A 13573-nucleotide genomic window follows, 5' to 3' on the forward strand; every position below is an offset into this window, starting at 1 on the left:
GCCGGAAGTGGCGCGCGGCCAGACAAATCCTCATGGCGGTGGTGGCGCCTCTTTGGGTGCGGCGCTGGAGTGACTGAGCTGCTAGCTTGGCGGCCGAGCGTCGAGCTCCAGCCCGGTCTCCGCGTGCCCCCCGGGCTCCGCACCCCTGATGTTGCGCGGGCACTGAGCCCGCCCGGCCTGGACAATGGTGAAGTATTTCCTGGGCCAGAGCGTGCTCCGGAGTTCCTGGGACCAAGTGTTTGCTGCCTTTTGGCAGCGGTACCCGAATCCCTATAGGTACGTGGCCCTGGAAAGAGCAACCTTCCCACCTCGCTGTTTGGAGATCGGAGTGTGGGGGCCGGGAAAGACTCGACTTCGAGTGGGGGGATCGCCGGAGCCGTGGCCACGTTTAGGACGAGAGGACCTATCGGGGAAGCGGCCAGGCTAGTACTAGAAGGAGGCTGGGTCTGGGCAGTAGTTTACTTGAGGCCCTAGTAAAAGGTTCTCTCATCTCAGGGTGGTGAGACAGGAAGAGGCGGCGGCACCGGAGCTGGGGAGGGATCTTGGGGTTGGAAATCCGGGCGCTTGTCTACTTCTCTGCCATGACGCTCTCCAGTGGTGCAATAAATCATGAGGTCCAGCCCTGCTGGAAGGCCTAGGAATCCAGGTCAGCGAGGAGGCGGGAGTTGGAATTTGCCCTGGGTTAGGCTCAAGGGACTCTAGTTCAGGTCTGAGCCACAACACAGATCACTCTGCAAGTTTGGGGAAAGGCATGGCCATTCTGGGCCTGGAGGCCCCAGATGGGAACCCCAACAGGCAGTCTCTTAGGGCCAGGCTCCTGAGGGTCACCTTCACCCTGACACCTGCAGCAAACATGTCTTGACGGAAGACATAGTGCACCGGGAGGTGACCCCTGACCAGAAGCTCCTGTCCCGGCGACTCCTGACCAAGACGAACAGGATGCCCCGCTGGGCTGAGCGACTATTTCCTGCCAATGTTGCTCACTCAGTGTACATCCTGGAGGATTCTATTGTGGACCCACAGAACCAGACCATGACCACCTTCACCTGGAACATCAACCATGCCCGGCTGATGGTGAGACCCCTCCCTCTTGGTTCCCCCAGAACTAGAGAGCTCCAGGTACATGTGGCTAGGGAGCCATGAGGGAGCTTCTATGATCCAAGCAGATCTGAGGAGTGTTGGCTCTAGAGTACAAACTCAGATGATCTCTTCAGCTGGTCATCTTCTCTGGACCTGTGTTTTGACTCATTCATACAGTGGTGGAGGGGTTACTTGTTTTACAGAGTCATTGTAAGTACTAAATGCAGAGCACTCACACTGTGCCTGGCATGTGTGTAGGTTGGGCCACAGGCATGATGCTGAGGGATGGAGGGAGGCAGTGGTTTTCAAACAGGAATCTGTCAAGCCATAAAGGGTGCCTTGCATGTACCTTAGAGGGGGAGGATCTGGGCCCCTTGCCCCAGTTTGACTAGAGTCTTTTATCTGTCTTATGTAGTGGATTTCTGCCTGAGATTTCAGGGGAAAAGGGTTGCACATACCTTTGCTTTAAAAAAAAATAAAAAAGGCTTGAAAACCCGTGGTTTGGTTTAAGGAACATCCTACAGTATCTTCTCACCTGTGAGTACCCTAAAAGCTTCCAGAGAACTGTTATTTTCTTTCTCAGTTAATCTCCACAATAACACAGGGAGGTGGGTATTACTCTCTACTGTGCAAAGAGGAAAGTGAAGTCCAGAGAGGGGAAGTCACAGAGTGAGTAGGCCGTTTAATGCTCTGCCCCTGAGTTTTCTGAGGGCACTACAGCTGTGTTTTGTAAATTACAAAGAAAAGATCCAGCTCTAAGAAATGTCTTTCAGTCCAGCTGTGACAGGTGTCTTAAGTGTTCCTCTTGGAAGTACAGGTCCACTTTCTCCTCTCTGATAATGAGCTGTGGTGGTTGCCGGATTTTTCTTTTTTTTTTTTTGGATTGTCAGGAGCTCAAGGGCCAAAGTGGGTGGAAGCCAGGTTGAAAACACCACACATGTCTAGATGTAAAGGTACAAAACATCCAGGATGGAGCTGGAAGGCCCTCTGCTGATCTCAAGAGTCCATGTAGCTTTTCGTTTGAAGGGTCAGAAGAGAGGTTTTTAGAGAGCAAAATGACTTTTTTTCATCTTCTTACTCTCTTCCCAAAGTGCAGCTTGGGAATACAGTAAGGGAAAGGAATCGGTTTTCATTTTATTGCTTTCCCTAGTGAAAAGAGGCAGGGAATCAAATTTATGTGCAAGCTGGCAAAGTGAAGGACTCCCACACAATTGTGGTTGGCTTGACTGCCTGCACAGGTGGTAGAGGAACGATGTGTTTACCGTGTGAACTCTGATAACAGCGGCTGGACCGAAATCTGCCGGGAAGCCTGGGTCTCCTCTAGCTTGTTCGGCGTCTCCAGAGCTGTCCAGGTGAGCAGCGTTGTTGTGGTGCTGGGGCTCTGGGGCCCAGGGCATGTAACATAGAGTCCGGGCTGGGGTTCAGTGGGCAGCTCAGAATCCTTCCCCTTCTCATCTTTTGCCAGGAATTTGGTCTCGCCCGGTTCAAAAGCAACGTGACCAAGACTATGAAGGGTTTTGAATACATCTTGGCCAAGCTGCAAGGTGAGGGTTCTGTACACAGGCAGAGGCTGAGTCAAGTCCTAACTGCCCTGCCCGGGCTGGAGCCTGGAGCTGTCACCACCCTACTCTGAGCAACTCATCTGTACCCTGGGTATTTCCTTCAGGGCCTGGTGCACAGGAGATGAACGTCCTGGGAGGTGATTAGGTGGGTCTTGGCATTCTTTGAAACCAGTCCCCACCCTTTGCTCCAGGTGAGGCCCCTCCCAAAACCCTTGTTGAAACAGCCAAGGAAGCCAAGGAGAAGGCCAAGGAAACGGCACTGGCAGCTACAGAGAAGGCCAAGGACCTTGCCAGCAAGGCAGCCACCAAGAAGCAGCAGCAGCAGCAGCAGTTTGTGTAGCCAGCCCAGGCCCTGGGGCCGCAGCACAGCAGACCACTTGCTCCAGTCCCTGTGCTCTTTCCTCCTTGTACTTTATTATTAAAAGTCAGCTTCCAGCCCTGTCTACTGTCTGGGTGGTGGGCTGGGGGTGGGTGTGTTGTTTGGCCTCTCCAGCACACCAGGCCGTTACCCATGTCTGAGCTGGGCCTGCTTATTCCTGCATCAGGTGGCTGAAGATAGAGGTACAGTGACTTGCGCAGGGTCACGTCCAGGTGAAGTGGTCATAAACGCTAGACTGTAAGCTCCATGAGGGCAGGGACCTTTGTTTTATTTTCTGATGTGTCCCAAGTACCTGAAACAAAATCTTGCACATAACAGGCACTCAATAAATACTTGTTGAATTCAGTCGGCCCCAGCTCTGGAGTCAGAAAGCTTTGGTTCAAATCTTGACTCAACTGTTTCCTGGCTTTGGACCTCAGGCAGGTCATGTCACTCAGCCTCAGTCCCACTGTGACAGACAGGGACTGAGGCCCCCGAGTTGTGAGGAGTAAAGAGGCACTGCCCGGTGTGGACAGCAGTGTTTGTGGTGGCTATGGATCTCATTTCCTCTTTTCCAGTTTGTCTGTGGCTGGGAGTTCCCCCATTCTCACCAGGCAAGACCATGGACAGGAAGTTAAGAAAGAGGCTTTTAATGAAAATATAGTATGTGGAGGGCAAAGGCCAAGGGCCCTTGTTTAGGAAGGAACATGAGGACCCAAGAGGCTTCCTGCCCCTGTGGACAGCAGAGCCAAGTGCTACAAAAAACGCCTGGAAGGGTGGCCTGGGCCCAAGCTGCCTGCCCTGCAGGGCTCAGGGGGGCTCGGCACCCCGTCCTAGGTGGGACTGCCAGCAGCCAGCAGCAAGGTACAGGGAGCACCTGTTCCCACACGGTCCTTTTAGTCCATTCCAACAGTACTCTGAGCAGCCCTGGAGGCTTAGTGAGGGCTCCAGCCTGGCAGAGCAGAGGGTGGGCTGAGGGCAGAGGTCGCTCCAGGAGGTGAGGGTCATAGCCAGGTGCTGCTGCTGTGTGAGTAGCTGTGCTCCTGGCCCGCGCTGAAGCCCCGCAGCAGCTCAGCCTCGCCCCCGAACACCAGGCTCTCCACGTCCACCTCCAGCTCCTCTGCACGGGGAGCAGGCCAGTCAGGGGACCTGGGCCACTTAGCCCACTCGACCCCTCCGCTTGAGGGCACTTACCTTGGTCTGAGTCGGAGCGCTCAGAGGAGAGGCCTGAGGAGTCCAGGCTGTCTGCTCGCAGCCGCTCGCGCTCGCCCGCCCCGGCCAGCCCCCGGAGCTGCTCCAGCTGCTGCCGCAGGCTCTGCTGCTTGCTGCGCAGCTTCTCCTTGAGTCGCCGGGCCCGCTGCTCCTGCTCCTCCAGCTTCTGCAGATTCGAGGGAGCAAGGGGCTGGGGTCAGCTACCTGGGGTCTCGGGCCTCAGCCCAACACCACTTAACGGCAGACCTTGGCCACGTGGTGACTGCTTGCTCCACACGGGCTCACTAGATCTGGGCCCCAGAGGGTCGCTCCCACATCCTACAGGAAGCTAGGCCCTCCTGCCCTCCTGTCCCATATAAATGGCCCAGGAATTCTGTCCAGATGGGTGGGGAAGGGAGGGCACCACAATCTCAAAGGCCCTCGGGGCCCAGTCAAGTGATGTGAAGGAGTGGAGTGTCTGGTGTCAGGCAACAGGGACTGTGGGGGACTGGGGCACACCAGCGAGTGCATACTAAGGCTCGAGGCAGTGGCCTAGGCCAATTACTGCCACATGGAAACAGGCCCAGTGTTGCCAGATCACCCAGTTTTTTAAAGAGAAGCAGGGAGATCACATTTTTTCATGTCAAATGTCCTTTTAAGTGCTGCCAACTAATTTAAATTTTTAGAAAACTACAGACCAAACAAAGGCTACCAGTTTGTAACTCCTCAAGACCCTCCCAGGAGTCCTAAGTCTTCAGCATTAGTCCCCTTCTGCTGCCCCCACGCAAGCTCTGCCAGCCCTGAGTTCCAGGGACTGGAGGACCAAGGGTTCTCCCATCAGGGTCCTCAATGGACGGAAGCCTGCATTCAGTCAGCAAGAAGGGGAGAATTGGGTGAGGGGGCATTTGGACTGGGAGTAGATGAATGAATAAGAGCTGCCCAGGCAAAGATAGGGGAGGAAGAAGCATCCAGGCAGAGGGAAAATGGGAAAAGCATGGAGAGTTCAGCTTTTTTGGTGCGGAATGGGGAAAGATGAGACCAGTGGCAAGGCCTGTGTTGTGAAGGGCCTTGAGTATCACAGGAAGAAAGAAACTGAAACTGTCCTGTCAGGAGCCATGGAAGGTTTTCAGCAGGAGGCAGACCTGGACAGATCTATGTGGTGCAAAGAACATTCTAGGGGGCTTCCCTGGCGGCGCAGTGGTTGAGAGTCCGCCTGCCGATGCAGGGGACACGGGTTCGTGCCCCGGTCCGGGAAGATCCCACATGCCGCGGAGCGGCTGGGCCCGTGAGCCATGGCCGCTGGGCCTGCACGTCCGGAGCCTGTGCTCCTCAACAGGAGAGGCCACAGCAGTGAGAGGCCCGCATACCGCAAAAAAAAAAAAAAAGAACATTCTAGGGCAAGGTGGGGAGGACAGCCAGGTGGAGGCAAAACAGGAAGCAGGGAGTCCAGGAGAGGGGTGATGGGGCTTCAAGGAAGGAGCAATCCCTAGGTCCTGCCCACGGGCCAGCCAGCACCCAAGGTCACACATCATCCCTCCGAGAACCAAGTCAGCAACTCCATGTGAGAAACTGGAGCCGGCTATCTGGCCAGGGTGTTATTCAGCCACAATGAGGAGAACGCAGGCACCTTTGGGACAGTGCTGACAGTTTCCACACCACGATTTATTTGCTGCATGGCACCTCCATCTGTCTCTGCCACTGCCCCCTGTGCCCACAACAGGGCCTGGCAGAGCAGGTGCTCACTTGTTGAAGAAAAGAATGCCAGTCAGGAGACCTAGGCCTCGGTTCTGAATCTGCCTCTCAGCTGGCTCTGCCTCCATTTCTTCCTCTGTCAAAAGGGCCAGGAGAGCAGGAAGAGGCCTCTATTGTTTCCAAGTCCCTTCTAATCCCCACTCTGTGGAGCTGCCTTGTGCTTGAGTCAGCACACCCCCACTCCCATCCATCAGGGGGCGCTGAGCTCAGCCCGGGCAGCAGCAAGAGCCCTGGGAGGGTGGCTCACTGGCGTCCTCTTGGTACTTTCCCCCTCCTGGCCTCTGGAGCTGCCTCCCAAAGCAGCGTTGGGACACCCCCCCCCGCGCCCCACCCCACCAACCGCCGAGAACAGGAGGCCTTCAAGGATGGGGGAGAGGAAGAGCAAGAAACAGCCCTCTCCAGTCCGAGGGACCCTTACACATGACCCCTCACAGAATGCCCCCCATACAGAGGAGGAAATGAAGTCCAGAGAGACTACATAACTCGCTCAGGGTCTCACAGTTGGGATCCAAGTAATAATTGCTGTAATAACAAGTGAACTTTTATTGGAGGAACTTGCTTAAAGCCTCAGAACAATCCTGAGTTATTTTCTGCTTTTCTTCCTACTTAACAAATTTGGAAACTAAAAGCACAGAGAACTGTCCAATGTCAGGCAGTTGGGCTATCACCTCAGACCTCTCTCCCCAGTTCCACCCAGCCCCTCCCTACTACCCCTTTCCAAGCATCCTGGCAAGCTGGCCCTGGGGCGCCAGAGTAGCTTCTTACCTGGATGTGCATCCTGGCCCTGCGCAGAAGGCTCAGTGTGGTGTATCGGGCACAGTCAGCCCCCAGGGGCATCTGCTGCTTCAGCTGCTCCAGGCACCGCTTCAGCTGAGCCCTCCTGTGGGGGAAGGGGTCTAGAGGGCAGTGCCAGCCCAGGCTTGCTGGCCAGATGAGGGACGGCAGGGGAGGGAAGGCCAGAGGGAGGCAGTTCCTGGGGCCTGGTGCTATCAGGGCAGGGTTGGGACTCACCTGCGCTTCTCCAGCTCGTTGTGCACAGACCTGCCAATGCCAGGGAGGATGCGGTGAGGGGGTGTCAGCTACTGCCCACACCTTCAGTCCCAGGGCTCCCAGGGCCTCAAAATTCACTACAGATGTGTATCCCAAACTAGCCCACTGTGGGGACCTTGTGCTGGCCTCAGGCACCTGAGTCCCAGGCAGAGGCAGAGACAGTAAGGAGGCCTGCCCAGGTGACTGTGGGGTCCAAAGGAGGCCCCTTAGCAGCAATCAGGAAGGGCTTCCTGAACAGATGACATGTGAGCTGAGCCCAGCAACACAAGTTGCCCAAAATGGGTAGTGGGGGGAGAGGCATTCAAATTGGGGGGAACAGTGTGCAAAGGGTTGAGAGTAGGAGAGAAAAGGAGAAAGCCTGTGGGGGAAAGCGAGTGGTTTGATATGTGCTGTATTAGGAGTGTGAGTGGAAGCAGGACCCAGAACTATTCACCGTTCCAAACACACCAGGGGTGCTCGAGAAATAGTCCTTGAATGAAGAGTGTGTGCTTGGGGGATGGGGAAACGGCAGGAGGTGTCTGAATGCTTTCAGAGCAGGGTACCTGGCCCAGAAGATGCGAGCAATAAGGAGGAAGTTGGCAGTGGAGGGGCCCGATGAAGGACGGCGTCCATCCCCCCCCATTCCCCGCTGCCCCAGGCCCTCCTCACCGCCCACTGTCCAGCGCGCCAGGAGCTTGGGGAGACCGCTTCCTCCTCCTGTGGACTGGGCCCGGACTTCGGTGTGGGCACAGGGACGCATATCCATGCTCTGCCTCTGCGAGAGACAGCCCCCGCCCACGTCATGCTGGGGCTAGTTCCAGCGGGATCCCCTGGCACGGCACGGTCAGGGAGGGGCTTTTGGCTACAGGGCCATTTCCCCACCCCCTCCAGCCCCACTGCCCGCGGACCCCTAAATTGAGGGCAGGGTGCCCCAGGACTACTGCCCTAAGGCCATGCATCCTCCAAGTTGGGAGCCAAGTCCAGCCCAGGCCAGTGTCAGCGAGGTCGCCGCCTGGAGTCCGACCAAGGGTTCTTCCTCACCTCTCTCGCGGCGCTCCAGGAACTCCGCCGCCTGTAGCAAGACCTGGATGTTGCTGGCCACGGGTTCCATATCGGCGACAGCTGGCTGCGTGTGGGCCTAGGATGCTGGCCGGAGGAGCGGCTGCACCACTTTTGTTACAATGTAACTGACACGGTGCAACAAACACAGACGCCCGGCCCGCCCCCGGAACGCCCCGCCCCGGGACAGCCCAGCTCTTGGCCCCGCCCCTGGAACGTGCCCGAGAACCGCAGCCCACCCTCCGCGAGCCCGCCCGCCCTCTAGGACTCCCGTAGGGCTTCTATGGGCGCCGGATCCAGGCCCGGCCCTTGGGCGAACTCCCGGGCTGGGGGTGGGGGTGGGGTTGTGCTGCGTCTTGCCGCTTCGCTCAGCGACCCAGCGCCGGTTACTTGGCTTTTCTGGGCCTCAGTCTCTAGCCCCGTGCTGGTGGCAAGAGGCCCGCGCACTGAGTGGTGCTCTGGGGGCCGGTGGTCCCGCGGAGGCCCCCGGCTCCGCCGCTGCACGTGGGCGCCACGGAGGTGGGGCCGGCGGGCACCCTCGCCCATTTGCTCTTTGCCTCTTGAGGCTCGCGGACGTCACCTTGGGGGCGGGGCAGGGGGCCTCTCAGGCACTATTGGCTGCGTGCGGCTCCGCCCTCTCCCGCTGCTGGTCAACACGTTCGGGCGGGAAAAGGAGCAGGTTTCAAATTTGAAAACCCTGGCTATGGGGGCGGGGTTGAGCGGGGAACAGGGCCCAGTGCGCAAGCGCCGGGGGAGGGGGCGCGGACCTGGCTCCTGCGCTCCAGGGTCTGTGCCCTTGCCTGCTTGCCATCTGCCCCCGTAGCCCCCGCTGGGCTCCTCCTCCTCATCTGCAGGGAAGCTATTGTTGCTACGAAAACGTCAGAAGGGTAGCAACTTGAGAACTGGCTTGCTTCAGAGTCCTGGGTTCTGGAGTCAACAGAGTTGAGTTCCTGTCCTGTCACCGCTACTTCTCAGCTGTGTGACTCGGGAAGTGCCCTCCCTCCCGTAAGCTCGGGAAGCCCTGAGACAGCGTCGTTGAAAGATCAGAGCCCACGCCTATGCCGTGCATTTCCAAGGCCTGTTGCAACCTCACGCAGGCTTCTTCCTCCCACAGAGCCCCTGGTTGCCTTACTCAGTCCATGAGCCCTTCTTTTTTTTTTTTTCAATATTTATTTGTTTATTTAGCTGCGCCGGGTCTTAGTTGCAGCGTGCGGGATCTCGCTCCCTGACCAGGGATGGAACCCGGGCCCCTTACATTGGGAGCGTGGAGTCTTAACCAGTGGACCACCAGGGAAGTCCCCATGAGCCCTTCTCTAACGTGACTTTCTAGCCTCCCGAAGAAGATGATGCGGTGATTTCTAGGGGCAGCACCAGTAGGTGTAGCCACACCTTCGGGGACAGTGACAGTCTAAGGGTGGAGACCGGAAGATAAAAGCAGCTGTTACGGGGTGGAGCATTACTGCCAGGCTGGGGCTGAATCTGTGACCTGGAAATGGAGAGGAGGGAGAAGGAGGAACTAGATTCTCTATAAAGAGACAGTCCTGGGTAAACACATGGCACATGGCAGTCAGTCCTCAGTTCCTTGGAAAAAAACCTTTGAGTTTCTCTAAGAGTCAATTCCAGAGGAGTCACTGACATGCCCAGCCAGAACAGCTGCCTGGGACTATCCACCCCTTCACCCATCCATTCACTCATGAAATATTTGCTGAGCACTTGCTGGACCTTAGGCGCTGTGCTGGGAGCTGGAGAATACAAGCGTGGGCAAAACCAGACACGGTTCTCGCCTCTGCAGAGCTCTCAGGTGAGGGGCAGAGAGACCCGACATAGTAATCACACAGTAGAGATACGCTCTGACAGGTCCTCACAGGAAAAGACACAATGTAAGGGCATGTCCTAAGGAGAATTTGACCTAATCAGGGAGGTCAAAGAAGGTTTTTCTGGGGAGGTGGATGAGTAGGTTTTATCTATGTATAGGAGGAATGTAGAATCCCAGTCACACTAACAGCAGGTGCAAAGTCCCTGAGGCTGAAAGGAATGTATGCAGATGGAAAGAGGCCAATGTGGCCAGCATAGAGAGATCAAAGAGCATGGAGCAGGCTGACACTGGAGAGGCTGGCAGGGCCCAGAACAGGCTGAAGTGTTCCCCAAACCCCCACCTGCAATTAGTTATGTCTGAAGAAAGGAGTCACAAGACTTGTGAATGAATTTCCAATTTTATTTCACTAAAGTCAGCACCCACACAGTGTAGGCACAAACCCACTAGTCAGATATCTGGGACCCAGGTGGCCCAGCCTTGGAGCAGGGGTAGGATTGGGGCAGGGTTGTGGGGGAGTGTCTGAAGGAGGAGAGCTCCCAGCAGAGGAAGGGAGCTCTTAAAAACAGAGTTAGGGCTGCTCCAGCTGGAGGCTGTGGAAGTGAGGCAGGGGCTGCAAGGGGAGCTGAAGTAACCACATTGAGGAGTTTGGACTTCGTCCTAGGAGGGTAGGATTCGAGCTAGGGAACAACATGGCCTCAGGGCTCCCATGAATTGCGCCAGGGCCACTAGCCAGAGGAGAAGGAAGCAATCCTTCCCAGGGAGCAGGCAGGTGGAGAGGATGGGGCTCCTGCCCCAAGCCCTTGGATGCCCTTCTGGGCCCCTCTGAGAAAATGCTAGTGCTAGTGCCATCTGCACAGGGCTGGGCAGAGGCCTCCAGGGCTCTTGCCCCCTCAGCAGTGACTGGTCTTAGAAGCTCTTCCCCAGACCCCCAGGTCCTGCATGGTCCAGCCTGCACACTGCAGCCTGTGGGCTCCCTGCTGTCTCCCCACCCCTTGGCCCTTCCTGCCTACAGTAATTGTGGCTATGCTGCCTGCACTTCAGTGCAGGTTCTGTCAGAAACCAGTATCCTCTGGGCTCCAAGGGACAGTGCCTGCCTCTGTGCCCTGAGTGGGAGAGGAGAAGGAGACCCCTACCCTGCTGTCCTGCCCCAGTAGGACTCCTTGAAGAGGGCAGCTTGCAGGGCCTTGGCACCAGGCTCACCATCCTCTCCCACCCTAAGGACAGGATGCCTGAGGAGATGGCTCCTGCTGTTCCCCTAGAACCCTTTCACTTCCTTCCCCGCAGCTGAGAGTAACAGCGGGAGGGGAGGTGGGAGTTGGGGCAGTATTGGAGCTAGGGCCTGGCTCAGACCCCGGACCCTGCCCAGCCCCCTCCCTATGCTCCCTGTCCCAGCCTCTCCCACTTCACTCATCCTCCCCTCTTCCCAGAGAGTAGCATTCCTTAGTCACTGAGCTAACCAGGTTGTACCCCTGCTGAAAGGCCCACCAGGAATCCCTCGGCCCTCAGGACAAAGTTCAAGCTGGGCTGTGCCCCTCCTCCTGCCATGTCAGGCCACACACCCTGCCCTTGCCCATTTCCCTGCCTCTGCCAGCTTGGCTTAACTGTCACTTCCTCCAGGAAGTTCTCAGGCCTCCAGTTTTCAGAGCACCCTTCTGAAAGCAGCAGTGGCCCTGTGTCCCTCAGGGTCAGCCACCTCTGTCTGACTATAACCACGGTGATAGAGGAAGCCAGTGTTAAGAAAGGGGCTTGGCCAAGCTATAGTGGAGGAGCAGGGGGCGGTGGGCCTTGGTGGGCCTGGGTCTCTATGTGCACAAGAGGCTGGTGTTGTAGCAGTCAACAGGCCCCCAACTTGGAGGCCACAGTTGGAACGCCACGCCCCCCAGGCATGTTGTCAGGAGCTGTACAACACAGTGATTGACAGAGTCAGGGAGGCTAGCTGCTCCCTCTTTAAGTGCAGTGGAATAGGCCATGAGGCCAGGCCTGGCTAGACTACAGTCCCAGTTACCCTGGATGAGGTCACCGGGAAAAGGCCTCTGTAGGACCTGTAGTATGTCCACTTTTTTATTCCTGATATAGGTAGTTTCTCTCTCTCTCCCCCGCCCGTCTTTCTGAGAGTTTATCAATTTTGTTAATTTGTTTAAAGAATCAACTTTGGATTTCTTTTGCTCCTTTGTTTCTTAAGATGGAAATGTACATAATTCACTTTATTCCTTTCTTCTTTTCTGCACATTGCTTTCACTGCATCCCAAAAACTTTGATGTGTTATAGTTTTGTTTTATTTTGTTTTTCATTCACATAGAGATATTTTCAGAATTTTTCTTTGACCTGAGACCTGTGGGTAATCTGAAGTGTTTTCCATAATGTCCAAATATTTGGGAATTTTCTAGATGTCTTTTTGTTATTGGTTTGTAATTTAATTCTATGGTGGTTAGAGAATATACTCTTATGATTTTGATCATTTGAAATTTATCAAGGCTTGTATGGTCCAGTACATGATCTATCTTGATGAAGGTTCATAGGCATGTAAAAATAACGTGCATCCTCCGGTTGTTATGTGTAGTGTTCTCAAAGTGTCAAATTAAGTTGGTTGGACTTCCCTGGTGGCGCAGTGGTTAAGAATCCACCTGCCAGTGCAGGGGACACGGGTCCGATTCCTGGTCTGGGAAGATCCCACCTGCCGCGGAGCAACTAAGCCCATGCACCACAACTACTGAAGCCTGCGCACCCTAAAGCCTGCGCCCCACAACTACTGAGCCCGTGTGCTGCAACTACTGAAGGCCGTGCGCCCTAGAGCCCATGCTCCGCAGCAAAAGAAGCCACCGCAATGAGAAGCCCGCGCACCGCAATGAAGAGTAGTCCCCACTCGCCACAACTAGAGAAAGCCCACGCGCAGCAACAAAGACCCAACAAAACCAAAAAATTTAATTTAATTAAAAAAAATTAAGTTGATTCATTGTGTTGCAAAAAAGAAGAAAAGTTTATATCCTTACTGATTTTGTTTTGTCTACTAGTTCTATCAAGTACTGAGAGATAAGGTTTTTTGTTTGCTGTTTGTTTGTTTTGCGGTACTCGGGGCTCTCACTGTTGTGGCCTCTCCCGTTGCGGAGCACAGGCTCCGGACGCGCCAGCTCAGCGGCCATGGCTCACGGGCCCAGCCGCTCCGCGGCATGTGGGATCTTCCCGGATCGGGGCACGAACCCATGTCCCCTGCATCGGCAGGCGGACTCTCAACCACTGCGCCACCAGGGAAGCCCGAGAGATAAGTTTTAAAAATCTCCAAATTTAATTGTAGAATTGTCTATTTATCTCTCTAGTTCTGTCACATTTTACTTCATATGTTGTGAAACTCTAGGTGCATATGCATTTATGATTGTTATATCTTCTTGTTGACCTAATTATTTTTGTATTCTGAAAAATCCCTCTTTATCTTTGGCAATCTTCTTTTCTTTAATACTATTTTGATATTAATATAGTCACAACAGCTTTTGATCAGTGTTCTCATAGTGTGTTTTTTCCCATCTTTTTACCCTTAACCTAACAGTGTCAGTATTTAATATGTTTATCTTGCAAATAGCATATGATTGGGGAGTTCACCCCCTGTGGTCTGATAATCTCTGCCTTTGAATTGTGTTTAATAAAATTATTTTGACATAGTTGATTTTAGGTCTATCATTTTGATTTTGATTTTGTATTTGTCCCATCTGTCCTTTTCCCCTTTTCCTTCCT

General features: G+C 55.0%; 2 protein-coding genes across 3 annotated transcripts; one reads left to right on the forward strand and one right to left on the reverse strand.

Annotated features, from left to right (window-relative positions):
• Position 1: 1 nt before the first annotated feature.
• On the forward strand, positions 2-3376 carry LOC149749854 (PRELI domain-containing protein 1, mitochondrial). The gene is made up of 5 exons (XM_089909736.1): positions 2-276; positions 849-1074; positions 2319-2432; positions 2546-2624; positions 2834-3376. Exons 1-5 carry the CDS (start codon positions 185-187, stop codon positions 2980-2982), a joined length of 660 nt encoding a protein of 219 aa, XP_089765862.1. The 5' UTR covers positions 2-184; the 3' UTR covers positions 2983-3376.
• Positions 3377-3634: 258 nt separating this feature from the next.
• Positions 3635-9116, reverse strand: LOC149749855 (max dimerization protein 3). Of its 2 annotated transcripts, XM_089909734.1 has the most exons (6): positions 8014-9113; positions 7642-7747; positions 6955-6984; positions 6709-6823; positions 4195-4378; positions 3896-4120 (listed from the first exon to the last, which is right to left on the reverse strand). In XM_089909734.1, exons 1-6 carry the CDS (start codon positions 8081-8083, stop codon positions 4005-4007), a joined length of 621 nt encoding a protein of 206 aa, XP_089765860.1. In that variant the 5' UTR covers positions 8084-9113; the 3' UTR covers positions 3896-4004. The 2 variants fall into 2 exon arrangements, with proteins under 2 accessions (XP_089765859.1, XP_089765860.1); XM_089909733.1 differs by having other exon boundaries at positions 3635-4378; positions 8014-9116.
• Positions 9117-13573: the final 4457 nt, after the last annotated feature.

Source organism: Delphinapterus leucas, chromosome 3 (assembly GCF_059928025.1).
Source record: "Delphinapterus leucas isolate spDelLeu-1000000601 "Yukka" chromosome 3, BTC_Dleu_Yukka2, whole genome shotgun sequence".
NCBI lineage: Eukaryota > Metazoa > Chordata > Mammalia > Artiodactyla > Monodontidae > Delphinapterus > Delphinapterus leucas.

Bases quoted from the DNA above. Each gene is read 5' to 3' on its own strand.
- LOC149749854 (XM_089909736.1), top strand. From the start codon at position 185: ATGGTGAAGTATTTCCTGGGCCAGAGCGTGCTCCGGAGTTCCTGGGAC. The intron at 277-848 runs GTACGTGGCCCT...TGACACCTGCAG, and splicing joins CGGTACCCGAATCCCTATAG to CAAACATGTCTTGACGGAAG. The intron at 1,075-2,318 runs GTGAGACCCCTC...CTGCCTGCACAG, and splicing joins TCAACCATGCCCGGCTGATG to GTGGTAGAGGAACGATGTGT.
- LOC149749855 (XM_089909733.1), bottom strand. From the start codon at position 8,083: ATGGAACCCGTGGCCAGCAACATCCAGGTCTTGCTACAGGCGGCGGAG. The intron at 7,748-8,013 runs GTGAGGAAGAAC...TGTCTCTCGCAG, and splicing joins CCTGGAGCGCCGCGAGAGAG to AGGCAGAGCATGGATATGCG. The intron at 6,985-7,641 runs GTGAGGAGGGCC...TGGCATTGGCAG, and splicing joins GGCGCGCTGGACAGTGGGCG to GTCTGTGCACAACGAGCTGG.